The 14,852-nt window shown below is 47.5% G+C and overlaps 1 protein-coding gene across 5 annotated transcripts in view; it reads left to right on the top strand.

The window, feature by feature from the left end:
* Positions 1-14,852, top strand: part of MSI1 (musashi RNA binding protein 1) — a 55,929-nt gene that overhangs the window by 30,192 nt on the left and 10,885 nt on the right. For all 5 annotated transcript variants that reach the window (XM_081842063.1, XM_081842065.1, XM_081842066.1 and 2 more), the window contains exon 7: positions 14,284-14,332. In XM_081842063.1, coding sequence (XP_081698189.1) covers positions 14,284-14,332 — 49 coding nt within the window. The remainder of the gene's footprint in view (positions 1-14,283; positions 14,333-14,852) is intronic.

Here is a 14,852-nt window from a genome sequence, read left to right as displayed (position 1 = left end):
ACTAGCTGGGCCATTGTCCTGATCCAGCTTCTGGGCTCTTTCTAACGTTCTTAACTGGGGGTGATGCCTTAACTCTCGGGGAGGGAGAAGCTCATGGTGAGAGCGACCTCCTTGTTCCCCACAGGCCCTCTTGGGTGCTGAGATCAGCAGAGGAGGTCCTCTTGGTAGTTCCTCTTTCCTCAGATGCTCGGGGTGATGGTGGTGGCTTGGGCCAGGGCCTTCTTGTGGTGGCCCCTAAGCTGTGGAACTCCCTCCCCACAAAGGTGCGTCTAGCACCTTCTGGGGAATGCTGAAGACGGACCTCTTCATCCTGGCTTTTGACACTTTGGGGTGCATGTTTTTAAGACCCACCTTACATTTATGATCGTAACCTGTTCGAAATTGTTTGTGAATATTGTGTTTCAATGCTGTAACCTGCCCTGGGGCCGCAGGGTGTGAAGGGCGGGAATTAATAATTCTCAAATTGGCATGATCCAGGAGGAGCAGAACCACACCTTTGCCCGGGATCTTGCTGTTTGCCCAACTGCTGCCCCATTTCAAGTATCTGTAATCACAGAAAAGTAGAGTTGGAAGGGGTACCCAAAGGTGCAGGAATTACAGCGTAAGTTGTCTGTGCAGGAGACGAATCTTCCCGACTGTGGGTTTGAGAGAGCCCACAGCCCTTTTGCTTTCCTTCCTTTGCCCCTGCTACACATCCTGCTGAACTCCTTACAAAATTACTTCCTGGGGCAGGCGGCTCCGGCGTTTGGATGGCATTTGATACTTGGCAGCTGCTGTCGGCCTTTCCTCCTGGCCAGGAGAGCCAGCCAGCCAGCCAGCCGCTGTTGCACATGACTCTGCGCCCTGTGTGGATCCTAAGCTCTCTTCTATGACGTTGCTTCCACAGAGCCCTCCCTTATGTGGCCATGGATGCTCTTTGATCAGTAGTTGGCAGTGAAGGGGGCACCTTCGTGTCCCAGCATAGATCAAAGGTACAGATATACAAATGTGTAGTTTCCTCCCCTCCCCCTCACTCCCCCCCACCCCCCTCTGTCTTCTGGCTCAAAGAATCACAAAACCAGCTTCACCCTTTTCGTCTCTGTTGCTCGCCTAGTCTTGCCCAAAGACTTTTGTAGATAGTTTTATCATTATCTGTATAGTTAGACTTAGATGTAGGAAAAACAATAATAATAATAATACATTTCAGCTGTTTATAGTGATTTTTTTCTTTTTTACCCTTTTCTTTCCCACTGTTGTTGTGTTTTAATTTTTTGTACGTAGCTTTGAAGGTCGCAGAGTGTAGATGACCGCGGTAGCACATGTGTATTAGCGACGCTCCATTTTCATATCCACCTCCAAATCATATGCTTAGCCAATGAATGTAGAACTTGAAAACAACGTCTTTTTTGGGGGGGGGGGAGAAGTGGCCGTGTGTATATATCTCCCCTGCAGCAAACTGATTTCAGAATTTGCCTCTGCCAGCAGCAGCTTGGTAGTGAAAGGATTCTACAGGACTTTTCTGCGCGGAGCTCTTTCTTGGCCTAAGTAATGTATGAATACATGGAACAGGTCGGTCAGGGTTTAGCAGAGAGCTGGAATCAGAAGCCCATCCCTTGCCCAAACCTCTGGTTCATGCTGATTTGGTATCAGAATAGGCCCTGCTAAGGTGACCCTCGTCCAGCCTCTGAGACCCAAGTATGTATTTATTTATTTCATGAAATTCATACACCTCTAGACTGTTTAAAAAACCTCAAAGTGGTTTGCAAAGAAAGTAAAACAATAAAACTCAGTAAAAACAACTCTTTAAAACATTCAAAAGATAAAATCGGCAATTCAGAAAAAAAAAAGATTTAAACATACACCAGCATTCTACATGACTGGGTAGGCTTATCTATAAATAAAAATGTTTCTAGCAGTACTGTACAGTGAAGGTGCCTGCCTGATGTCAATGTTGGATGTCAATGTTCCACAGTGTTGGTGCTGCCATGCTACAATATTTATTTCTTACAAATGCGGAATGGGTATTACGTGGCACATGTAGCAGTGCCAGTTCTGCAAATCGAAGCGGTTGTGTGAGCATATTTGGGGTAATGAGATCTCACAGGTAAACTGGTCCCAAGTTGTTAATGGCTTTATATACTAACACCTAGAACTTGGCCTGGTAGCAAATTGGCAATCTACCACAGCCAATCAAGTGCAATGGAAACTCTACATGAAACCTTGAAGTTATATCACTCCACAATGATTATTTTAATTTATTACCCATTCTTCGCTCTTAAGGTCCCAGGGCACGTGCCAACAATTTAAAAGACAGCTTAAAAACCAGCTTTAAAAACTTGTACCTATAAAAAGAAATGCAATCATGAAAATAAGGTGGATCCTGAAAATATACATCTCGAGCCCAAAGACCAGGATAGAGGACCCCTCCGGACCATTGTTTATTTTTTAGTGGGCGTAATTCTGCAACATTCCATTGACACAATAACAGTGCATTAGAGGTGGATTTATGCAGGACTGATCACACATCGTTCTGCTTTATTAGCTGACCTGTGTTACTTTCCCAGCGTTATTGCTGTCTGGCTGTGTGTGTGCGCTCTATAGTGGAACTGAACAACAGCAAAAAAGCAACAACCCTAGAACATTCGCAATATTAAAAAGTTGCATGATTTCAGCAGGAAGTTGCAGGACATCCACTGATTGTAAAGTAAGCAGTACGACCTCCCTGGAGGTCTGCAGGTGCAAAGAGTAATTGAAAGTGGATTGATGGCTGTTGGCTAAATAGTAAAGATTAGAGCATTGAAAGCAGAATTACTTAGAACCACCCTGATACCATTGTGAGCTCAGATCATAATGGATGCACAAGAAAAAAGGAAGCCTGGAAGGACCCCTAGGCCAAGAAGCTAAGGGCTGGCTCAGTCACAGTTTCTCCCCTTAAAATTGGAGGAACAAATTGGATAAATTGAGGCTGTGCCCAGTCCTTTATTTGGGGATCAGTCACTCCAAATCCTCCATCTCCTGTATAAGAGGAGAAATTTGAAGCAGTTTGCATTTGAAGCCAAATCTTTCAAATTTGCAGTATGCAAAGCACAACTTCCCTTGGAAACCAACACTTACCTGAATTTTGTGAAGCAGTTTTGCAACCAAAGAGCTTTTATAAAGAATGCATATATAGGGGAAAGTGTTCATAAAGATGAAGGAGTTAGTGAAAATAACATACAGAAATGCATTGCATTAGGGTAATCTTGCAAAAATGTGTACACTAGTCAAAATTGCATTATAAAGGTGTTTGTTAGAAGAAATGCACACCAAAATACTGATGAATTTGAAAGAACGGAAGAAAGGAGCAAATTGCTGCAAAATGTGGAGAGCTGAAATGAAGATGAAGAAGAATAAGAGACTGAGGGAACCGAGATTGACAGATCCTTCCATCTCTATTTCCGTGAATAAGAAGTGTCAGTTCCTGGCAGTTCTTGCAGGAGAGCAATCCACTGCTTAGCCTGTAAACCTTGCTCCAACTCTGCTTCCTTCTGATTGGCGGGGGGGGGGGGGGGGGAGGACGGGCAGATGGCTCGGAGGATGGTCCCAGGGCCTGCCTTCCAATTCTGCTGCTGAAGATGAGCAGGCCGGCCCTCTAAGCTGCTTGGCTAGGAGCTATAAGCAAGCTGCTCTGAGCTCCTTGAGGGACAATCAGGGTAGAGCAATCAAACTAAATATTTATAGTGGACTGTCCAGAGCTCCGGTGAGACTGATCAAAGCATCAAACCCTGGGAGCCAGTTTCTGACAACGACCTGTCATCTGCCTACAAAATCCACATGTGACTGGGGCTAAGAAGCAGGCATGATGGAGAAATGTGCCAACTAATGAATGGCTTCAGATTACTCGAGTAAGTGAGCCAAGTCACTGCAAGGGAATTTAAACACACACACACACACACACACACACACACACCTTGCTCTGCCCTGACCCCTCCAGTTCCTAAGCACATGTAAAATCCAGCATGTGCATCAGGGGAAAAAATTAGAGAAGTCTGTGGGTGGGTGTGGGGGAGAAGAACACAAATTCTATACTAGTCAGCTGAAACTGAACTGGAGAGAGAGGGACCACCAGCTTTCCTTCCAGGGAGCATCAAATTGCAGCAGCTTATGTGGGATGTCAGGAGTCTGGGATGGGGCTTAAGTACTTTGGAAGGTATGTAGGCATGCAGAACTTGGGGGTCCCCCGCAGCCATGAAAGGAAGTAGTCAAGTGCACCAGCAGCTCCTGTGATTGGCTGGCAGTATGACCCACCTGGATTGGCTGGTCCAAGTATAAAGACTGTGAGAATCTTGGCTTTCTCCCCCTCTTTACCTGGTCAACAGCACGGAGCATTTTGTTTGCTGCGATCCACCTTCCAACTGAAATCTGATGTGTTGGGCTGGATTTTGGTGTGTCTTTCTCTCTCCCACCCTTAATATGAGAGAGCTTGGTTGAGATGGTGAATTGGATGCCGCCTTGCAGGCTGCTCAGCCATCCTAAAGCAGATGTTTCTCTTTTTGGCATTTTTAAGGGCACTCTCCCTGGCAACCAGCTCACAAGCGAAAAGTCATTGGCCTTTGTTTTAAGGTCAGGTTTACAGAAGGGTCTTTATTTGCCTGCTTTCCCTTCTCCCTGGAAGAAAATGCTGCTCAGCTATCTCATAGAAGTATTGACAGATTTTGCTGAAACTGGAAAGGAGAGAAAATTCACAGAATGTGATGCACCTTCCTTCTCACCTCTAGTTTTGCTGGATTTTTAATAATCCCACTCAGCCACACACACTGGAAACTGGAAAAGGACTGCTTGGTTCTTGGCCGGCAGTGGTTTGCAATTTTACATCTATATCCTGCCTCTAGATGAGACCATTTCTAATGGCAGGGAAGCATTCACTTCTATAACTGAATATTCCCCCTAAACATAAATACTTTTTGCGCATAGAGAACTTTCAAGGGTTAGAACCCTTCTCCTTCTAGTTTTCTATAATATATTCCTAAGCTCATCGTCTCCAGATATTTTAGGCTAAAGCTCTCATGCTCCCTAACCATTGGCAGTGTGGGCTGGGGGCTGATGGGAGTTGTAGTCCAAAATATCCAGAGAGCATCAAGATAGGGAAGGCTCTCTGTGTGTATACATATAAATGTATATATTGCTTGATTGTAAAACAAAAGAAAACCTCAAAGCGGTTTACGAAAAGAATAAAACAATGAAATTATTGTGTGTTTTTTTAAAAAAACTCAGTTAAAAACAACTATTTAAAACATTTTTTAAAAATCAACAATTAGCTAAAAAGCTGATTAAAGTACATGTCAACATTATTATTGATGTGCAAATAGGCTTCCCTAAACAAAAATATTCTTAGCAAACACTGAGAAGAATACAGCAAAGGTCTTGCCTGATGTTAATAGGCAGGGAGTTAGTAAGTGTAGGTGTTGCCATAGTAAAATACTAAGTAGCACCTATTACTGTCACGTCTGCAGATTGGAGCAGTTGAGTAGACCTATATGGAGTAAGGTGAGCTCGCAGGTAAACTGGTTCTATATAGTAGGGAAACTTGTGGTCATCCAGATGTTTTTTGGAGCACAACTCCTGTCATCCCTGAATATTGGGCCATTGAGGCTGGGGTTGATGGGAACTGTAGTCCAAAAAACATCTGGAGGGCCGCATGTTCCCTATCCTTGATCTGCACAAGCAGGCAAGGAAGCACCGTATTTTTCGCTCTATAAGACGCACCAGACCACAAGACGCACCTAGTTTTTGGAGGAGGAAAACAAGAAAAAAAATATTCTGAATCTCAGAAGCCAGAACAGCAAGAGGGATCGCTGCGCAATGAAAGCAGCAGTCCCTCTTGCTGTTCTGGCTTCTGGGATAGCTGCGCGGCCTGCATTCGCTCCATAAGACGCACATACATTTCCCCTTACTTTTTAGAAGGGAAAAAGTGAGTCTTATAGAGCAAAAAATACGGTAAATGTCTTTCTCAGCTATGCTAAATCTATACATTAAATAGATTACATGTACCTCCGGAGATATATCTATTTCACACATACAGTCTATACTGCAGTGGCACAGCTGAGGCAAAGTTTTCCTTCCTTGCCTGTTGTTTGTGAACACATGTCCTCCGGGGATTAAGAGGTGGGGTCGCTCCCTCTGGGTGGTGTGTTGAGCCTGCAGCTATAACTAGGTGAGAGACTTGGTTGCAAGGAAATTATTGTTCACGCCTGCTGCTACTTACCTTGCCCCGTGAGATACCTCCTCACATTGGAGAAGTGGCACATCCCTGCATGCTTCTGGGTCTGTTCGGCTCTCCTGCGATGCCTCCACCCTCCAGGCTTGAACATGTAAACCTGCTGTCCTTCCATTGGACTACAGCTCCCATCAGCCTCAGCGTCGTATGGCCATTTTGGCTGGGGCTGATAGAAGCTGCAGTCCAAAACAGCTGGAGGGGGCACCAGCTTGGGGGTGACAGGTACATAAGAACATACGGATAACTGCTATATCAGGCCAATGGCTCGTCTGGTCCAGCATCACAGTGGCAAGCCAGATGCTCCATTGGGAAACCTGCAAACAAGAATTGAGCAACAAGAGCACTCTTCCTCTCCTTCGGTTTCTAGCAATTGGTATTCACCAGCATTACAGCCTCCAGCTGTGGAGGCGTCATGACTAGTACAGTGGTACCTCAAGTTAAGTACTTAATTTGTTCCAGAGGTCCGTTCTTAACCTGAAACTGCTCTTAACCTGAAGCACCACTTTAGCTAATGGGGCCTCCTGCTGCTGCCACGCCGCCGGAGCACAATTTCTGTTCTCTTCCTGAAGCAAAGTTCTTAACCTGAGGTAATATTTCTGGGTTAGCGGAGTATGTAACCTGAAGCATATGTAACCTGAAGCGTATGTAACCCGAGGTACCACTGTAGCCATCAATAGCCCTCTCCACCATGAATTTGTCTAGTTACAGATAGGTAGCCGTGTTGGTCTGCCATAGTCAAAACAAAATAAAAAAATTCCTTCCAGTAGCACCTCAAAGACCAACTAAGTTAGTTCTAGGTATGAGCTTTCGTGTGCATGCACACTTCTTCAGATACACTGTATCTGAAGAAGTGTGCATGCACACGAAAGCTCATACCTAGAACTAACTATGAATTTGTCTAATCCTTTTTTAAAGCTATCTAGGTTGGTGGCCATAACTGCCTCCTGTGGGACTGAGTTCCATAGCGGCATGAAGCTGTCCTGTTCTTCTACCTTGAATCTTAAACACTCAATTCCACTGGATGTAAATAATAAACAAAACACAGTAGCCGTGAAAGGAGGTTTCCTCCTCCCCGCAAGATAAGTGATTCTGGCCTAGTTTTCTCTGTGAGAAATAAATCTTGCAGCTGGGGCTTTGCACCATGGCACGCTCCTCCGTTTGGAAAGCCCTTCCGTGCAGAAGGCTACCCTAGTCCTTTCCCTGACATGCTACCTTAATGAGTGCAGTCTGCGTTTACTGCAAAGGATCATTCCATCATTTATGTCCCCTCTTGTTTTGAAGTGGCCCGGCTTGGATGCAGGTTTCATCCGCCTCAGTGGGCACTAGGCCTCTGCACTAGATTAGAGATTCCTCCCTCCCCCCCCCCCCCACGTTCTAAAAATAAAATACAGTGCACTTCCTCTCCCCCCCACCTGACTCAGAGTTCCACCTCCAGATAGGATGTGAAGGTGGAACGGAAGTGAGGCTGAGGGGGCGTTCTGCTATTTATACCCTCTGTCTCTATAAGCGAAGGCCTCTCTTTCTGAATATGCTCTCTGCCTGTACTCCTCAGCGGCTCTTTCTTCCAGAAAACCTTTTGGCTGGCTTGCGACGCCTACGGCAAGGAGTGGCGGGGTGGATTTTATTTGGGAGAGACGAGACACAGTTAGTAAACACCCTCCTGCCGCCGGCTCGTGGATGTTAAATCATCTAATAACTACACTGTGCTCTGTGGCTCAGCCTTCCCCCAAGCTGGTCCCTTCCAGCTGCTCTTGGACTACAACTCCAATCAGTCCCAGTCGCTGGGAGCCATAATCCAAAAGGGGGGACTTTGAATGTCCAGAAGAAGAGAGCCTAGATCACCATGATGGTCACTTCTCTATAACTAGACTACAGTGGTACCTCGGGTTAAGTGTTTAATTCGTTCCGGAGGTCTGTACTTAACCTGAAACTGTTCTTAACCTGAAGCACCACTTTAGCTAATGGGGCCTCCTGCTGTGCTGCCGGAGCATGATTTCTGTTCTCATCCTGAAGCAAAGTTCTTAAGCTGCAGCACTATTTCTGTAACCTGAAGCGGAGTCTGTAACCTGAAGCGTATGTAACCCGAGGTACCACTGTGCTGCAAAACTGGTTCTTTGTTTGAAACCCTGGGAAGCTGCTGCTGCTGCTGCCAGTTAGTGTGGACGGTATGGAGCTGGGTGGATTGACGGTCCACTTCTCTATAAGGCAACTTGGGGAGGGATGTAGCTCAGGGGTAGGGCATCTGCTGTGAATGCAGAAGGTTCAATCCAAAGCAGGGCTGGGATAGACTCCAGCCTAAAAATGGATGCCGGCCGGTGTAGAAAGTATTGTGCTAGATGGGTCAACAGTTCCTAAGCTTCCTGTTTTCCTAAGCTGTGGCGCTGACCCGTAGGCTGGTGGAACGGACTTGTGACTGAGCTGAGAGCTTTGCACAGTGTGTGCGAGGGCCGACAGGGCCTCCCTTGTAGGAGGCTATTGTGTGCCTGGAGGAGGAGGAGGAGGGAACGAGTGGCCCTGGCTCTCCCTCAGGAGGCCCACAAGGACCATCTCCTCCATGAGGAGGGTCTGTCCCCAGCAGGGATGCCTTTTGTGTGGCTGTTGAGAAGCGCCTTTTTTTCCCTGGGAGAGAGAAAGAGAGAGCATTAGAGCTGGCGCTAATCTGATCCAGCAGCTCGGATTGGAGGGGCCAGGGTTGCCACAGCAACCAGGCCCCAAGAGAAGCCATCCCCAGCCAGCCTCTTTTGTTCCGGGGCGTTGGCAAAGCCAGCCACTGCGGCGGCGGCGGCCTCCCTCTGGAGAAGAAAAGGGCTCTGGAGAATGGGGCCCAGGGGAGCAGCGGGGGGTCTCCCCCCCCCACCAGAGGGATCTGCCCAAAGAGGCACCCAACGGGCAGCCGCTACAATAGCCGCCCGCCGGGGGCTGCCACTCACACTTAGTGCTTGCCCGCCTGAACTTGGCGGCTCCGCCATAATCCCGCCTCTCCCCTGCCCTGGGTTTCCATGGACACCGGAGCCTATTGAGGACACACATTTTCCGCCTGTGAAATTGAATGCCCACCCGGTGTCAGGGAAGGCCTCCCTCGTCAATGGGGACGTGCTTGGAGAGCTCGAGGGGGGGGGAGAGGGGGAGACCGGCTGGCTGGCCGTTCCCAGGGATGCTCCTGTCCACCATCATCTTCCCTCCTGGCTTTTCATCCCAGGCTTCTTTGATGCAGTGGAGGAGAGGGCCATTGATGCCTACTAGCTGTGATGGTTGTGCTCCACAGTCTGAGAGAGCAATGCTTCTGAATACCAGTTGCTGGAAGCCATAGGAAGGGAGAGTGCTCATGTGCCTGGGTCCTGCTTGTGTGTTTTCCCCGTAATGGGCATCTGGTTGGTCCCAGTGAGAACAGGATGCTGGAACCAGCAGGGCTCTTCTTAGGTTTTATGTTCTTATGCAACCTTGAAGCCTGCCTCCATTTCTCCGGGGCTTAGTGTGCTTGCTGACCACTTTGTGGAAGATTTGGGGTTTTCTTAAAACTTGTCTTCCTCTGAATAAAAACCCGGAGAAGTGTATTTCTGTGGCGGTTCAGTTCCTCGGCCTTTGAACTGGAACACAGGGCCCTTTTCTCATCATTATCAAGAACTAACAAATTTTATGTCCTTAATTCAGGGTCCTTTGGTTCTGCAGAGTCTTTCTCCTTTGGGGGTTGAATTGTTCCTTCTCTGCTGTTTTATGTGGTTTTCCCAGCCTACAGATTATGTTTTTTAATACAGGAAGACAGTGGTTTTTTGGTTAGGTCCTAAGGAGGGTGCCTTTTTCAAAGACAGAGTTTCCTTTCTACAGTGTTCTTGCCTCTCATCTTGGGCTTGTTCTTTGAGGGTGTCATTTTGCCACCTGAGCAAAGAAGAATTTTAATGAGTCCCCAGGAAATCATATAGGTGATAGTGGCGGTGATGATGATGATGATGATGATACTACCATATGTGAAGGAGAATCTTTTCCTCCAGAACAGGACTGAGACCACAAAGGTGTTGGGTGACTAAATGTGCACAGTGTTGTGTAGTGGTTAGATTGTCTGGCTAGACCAGGGTTCATATCCTCCCATTCAGCTATGAAGTTCACTGGGTGACCCTGGGCCATCCACACTCTTTCTGCCTGACCTACCTCACAGGGTTGTTGTGAGGACAAAATATTGGGGACATGGAGGGAGAGCCTGGTATGCCACCTTGAACTCTTCTGGAGAGGCCCCCCCCGCCAGCCTTGGCAGAATGTCCCGGTGGCACTGGAACCGGGAGGGTTTTGCCCCTGTCCTCAGCACACGTTAATGCCTGCTACCTCGGGGTTAATCAGGCCGGAACAGCAAGTGCCCTGTGCTCTATCCCTCTGCCAGACGCTTCTACTCGAGACGCCCGCTGGTAAAGTGGATAATCTCCTTTTCTCTCTTGCCCTGCTTTCTTTGCCCAGCGCACGTCAATCTTGAAACCCTTGCAACGTTGACTGCCAGGCTTGCCAATTGACAGCGGCCCTGACCCTGAACACAGAAAGCCCATTGTGAGCACCTTCTCCCTCTCTCCACCCCCCCACCTCCTTCATCCTGGCCTGCTGACGTTATGGAAGGGCAGTTTCTGTGTCCTCCTGTGACACAAGGTAGACAAGGAAGCGGGGCATGGTTAGCAATCCTAGCAAGACCCTCCTCAACTTCCTTAGCCTCCTCCCACAGGGATGGAGTCAGGCTTCTGGTCTCAGGCCAACTGAAGGGGCCAGCAAGCTAGTTTTCAGGAATGGGCCCAAGGGTGCCGACTATACAACTGCCACATATTGAGCTAGAATGGATGGATGACCTGACTCATTAAAGGGCAGCTTCCTATGTTTCTGCTTAAAATAAGGTCAATGGTTTCTACATAAATGTAGAGGGCTGCTTTGGCTTGCAGAAAGGATATCGGCTTTAATTCTTTTTTAAAAAGAGAGATTTAAAAAAACAAACGACAACCACCCAATATGGCCCAGCAAGAACCTGTGAGCTTCCAGGAAATAAATGGAATGTAAGGGTTACTTGCAAGTGTCAGCTTGGGTGGGAGGGAATAAGCGGAAGTGTGTGGCGGGGGGGGGGGGGGGAATTAGCCTTCTCAAGATCCTAACAGATTATAGTAAGCATTGGGGATTGGGGAGGGGTGGGAGGGATTAGGGTGGTGAGAGATGTGTGCTGTGAGGTTAGTAATACATATTTTTTTAAAAAAACAAACAAACCTCACCCTTCCCTGTGCTGTACAGGGCTGTTTCAGGAAGAAAGACAAGGGGAATATGTATATTTTCCCTTTTCACACTCCGCAGAACCTTCCTGGCTGTGTAGATACTTGCCTTGAATGTGTGATAGAAATGGTTAGTAAAAAATGCAGGAAGCAAATGTCTTAGGGGTTTGGGGTGGCATTATTAATAATAATGAATGTATGAACAATTGGGGTACAAAATAAAAATAGAAGGAAAAAAGTTACAAAACAATTATTTGTTTTTATTTATTGAATTTACTGTATCTCCCACCCTTCCTTACACTCCAGAAACAATTGCAATTAAATCCATCTAAAAGCAATTCAGTTATTCAATTGATATTGTGTCCTTCCTCCCAAAGGAGCCCAGGGTGGCATGCATAATAATTTGGTTAAGCATTCTGAAAACAGTTAAAACATTCCAAAAAGCAGTTGCGGTTAAAAACATCATTTTATCCAGTGATGTTAGGGTAGCCATGAACAGTATCCTATGTCCACAAAATGCCTGGGTAAACAAGAATGGTTTCAAATTCCTTCTGAAAGATGATAATGAAGGAGAAAGGGTCATCACACTGGGGAGGGCATTCCACAATTGGGGAGCCACCATAGAAAAGGCCCCGTCATGGGTCAGCGCCAACCACCAGTAAGGCCTTGCCTGCTGGCAGTAGGATCTGAGATGGTTGGTACTGGGGAATGCACTCTTTAAGGTCTTTAAATGCTGATATTAACATCTTGAATTTAGCCCTGTAGCTCAGTGGCCACCTCTACAAATTCTAAATAATACAATAAAACCATTTATACACGTGTGCAATTAGTATTCCATAAATGGCTGGATCACATCTGGGAGAAAGCCTTATTCAACAGAAGTGTCTTCCTTAGGCATCATTTGGGAATAATCCTCACACCTCACATTGATGTAGAGTCTGAGGGGGGCAGTTACTTGTCTAAGTTAGTGGTGTGATCATGGACTGGACTACAACTGCCTGGACTACAACTGCCATCATCCTTGACCTTTGGTTGTTATGGCTGATGGGAGTTGGAATCCAACAACATCTGGAGGCCACCTCTGCTTGAGCTCTGAACTGGGGCCATCCTAACTCATAGCTCTGGTTTCTTTGTTACCCGACGAAAAGATCCTCTACAGTCTGCTTACTACAGTGTACTTGTGACAGCATAGACATGCTGGGCTTCCAACCTCTCCAGCCAAGTGGGGAACCACTTGCTTTCCTGGATTTTTAATCCAAATTGTGTTAGAATTCTCCTTGCCTCTTTGGAATGGCATTACAGATGAGCAGCTTACTAAGTGATTACATTTCCAAGTGGCATGTTAGCACTTGATAAACCATCATCCATGTATAACCGGAGTCTCTGGCCTGGAGGATTTTCTGGATGCAGTCATAATGTTAGTCTATAGGCTCAGTGGCAGAGCATCCGCTTTGCATACAGAAGGTCTCAAGTTTAATCTCTAGGTAGGGCCAGGAGAGACATCCCTTCCGAAAACCAGTGTTGGGAACTCAAATATATATGCTAGGCGCCAAATGGCTTCTTAAACCACAGCTACAGTTGCCAAAACAGAATGTCCAGTTGCCATTCTGGGGGCAAGACTGCTCTAATGTCTTATTTTTCAAATGATGGACTGACAGTGATTGATTCTTGGTTAAACATCTGGCTCGTTCAGATGACAACCTTGAGCTAGGTTAAGAGCTTTGAAAACTTAAAAGAAGAAAAGTCGCTTGATCCAGGGACAGTCTGCGTATATATTGGCCTATTCCAACCTCTTTTTCTTAATGGTGACTGCTTCTGCTCAGGCTGCACAGAAGAAGTATTTTGGTTCCAGAAACTCGTTCCGACTGTGCAGATAAAATATAATTGATAGAATTCTACAGGATGGGGTCTGAGGATGTGAAAACAGTCCAGATCCAATGATCTCCCAGGCATGCACCTCCAGATGGTGGAGATGTCAGGCATCATCCTAGTGCCCAGGCATCTTCCCTTGGTTGCAAGTGGTCAATAGCCAGGTGCAAAATGCGTCTGGCACCTGGCTAATTTCAAACACTGCCCGAACCCCCGGAGAACTGCTGCCAGTGTATGTAGACAATACTGAACTAGATGGACCAATGGTCTGATTTCTGCCTAAAGCAGCTTCCTAGGTTACTGTGGTTTTATTTGTTTGTTGAATGATTGATGGCCATTTAGGGCAGTTCCACTTCTTTGGGATTTGGGTGACCAATGTCAATATCCAGAAGTGCCCAGCAAAGGGGCTGGTCTGCCTAAGAATCGGGCAGGATGGGGGCGAAAGGCATGGGCAGTACAGGCTGTCCCAAGACCCATCTCAAGACACCTGGGCACTTGTGGTGGGAATCCTACAGGCCCCTCTCTCCCTTTAAAGAGACAGTGAAACAGCTTTGGCGCTTGGCTGCCCTTTCGTAGTACCCCAAACCTAGATACAGTGGTACCTCTGGTTGCGAACGGGATCTGTTCCGGAGGCCTGTTTGCAACATGAAGTGCCGTATCTGCGCAGGTGCGCAGTGCGATTTGGCGCTTGTGCACATGCGCGAGCGGTGAAACCCAGAAGTAACCCTTTCCGGTACTTCCGGGTCGCCGCGGGACGTAACCTGAAAGAACACAACATGAAGTAAATGTAACATGAGGTATGACTGTACCTGGATCCAGCTGCCTTGCTTTGCCTGACGATAGGCAGAGAAAACCTAAGGCTTCGGGGGATTAAGTCTGATCTGAAAACGGTTCCCTTCCAACCCCAAACTCAATTCCACTCCCCCGCCCCATCTTTGTCTCTTGCAGGTGGACGACGCAATGCTCATGTTTGACAAGACCACGAACAGGCACCGAGGTGAGGCCCTGTATTTTGAGGAGCCATGCTCTGGGGTGTTTGATGGGAACCCAGGCACCACTTGCGACTGCCTCCGCCCTCCTGCCCTGCCCCACCCTGCTTGCAGCTCCTTCCCACCCCCTTCCCTCCAGCCTCTTCCTTCCAGATCCACTTTCCTTCGTCAGCCGTGTCCTTTTACCCGACGCGTCCCCTCTCAGCACAGAGGGCTTTTTGTCTGCCTGCTTCCTGTGCCGTGTAACTCTTTGCCGGCGGGGGCAGTCTCTTCCCCTTCCCCTCCCTGGTCACCTACGTGGCTCCATCTGTCTGTGTGTCTTACCTTGTCCTGAGTAATTTGAGCCCCCGGGGAAGCTGACACGAAAGCCAGGAGGCTGCCTCTCCTTCTTTGCCGCAGCACGGGGGGGTTGGGGCTGCGGCGGTGGCTGCTCCCACTCCTAGGTCACCTTTTCCCAGAGCCTCCCTTGGGGAGTTTGGTTACAGAGCGGGGAGCCTTCTGCTGACTGCTGGCAGACCACCACTCTCC

This window comes from Podarcis erhardii (assembly GCF_964252035.2).
Source record: "Podarcis erhardii genome assembly, chromosome: 15".
NCBI classification, from domain to species: Eukaryota; Metazoa; Chordata; class Lepidosauria; order Squamata; family Lacertidae; genus Podarcis; species Podarcis erhardii.
Note: the sequence above shows the minus strand (reverse complement) of the source record. Positions and strands in the feature narration are given on the sequence as shown.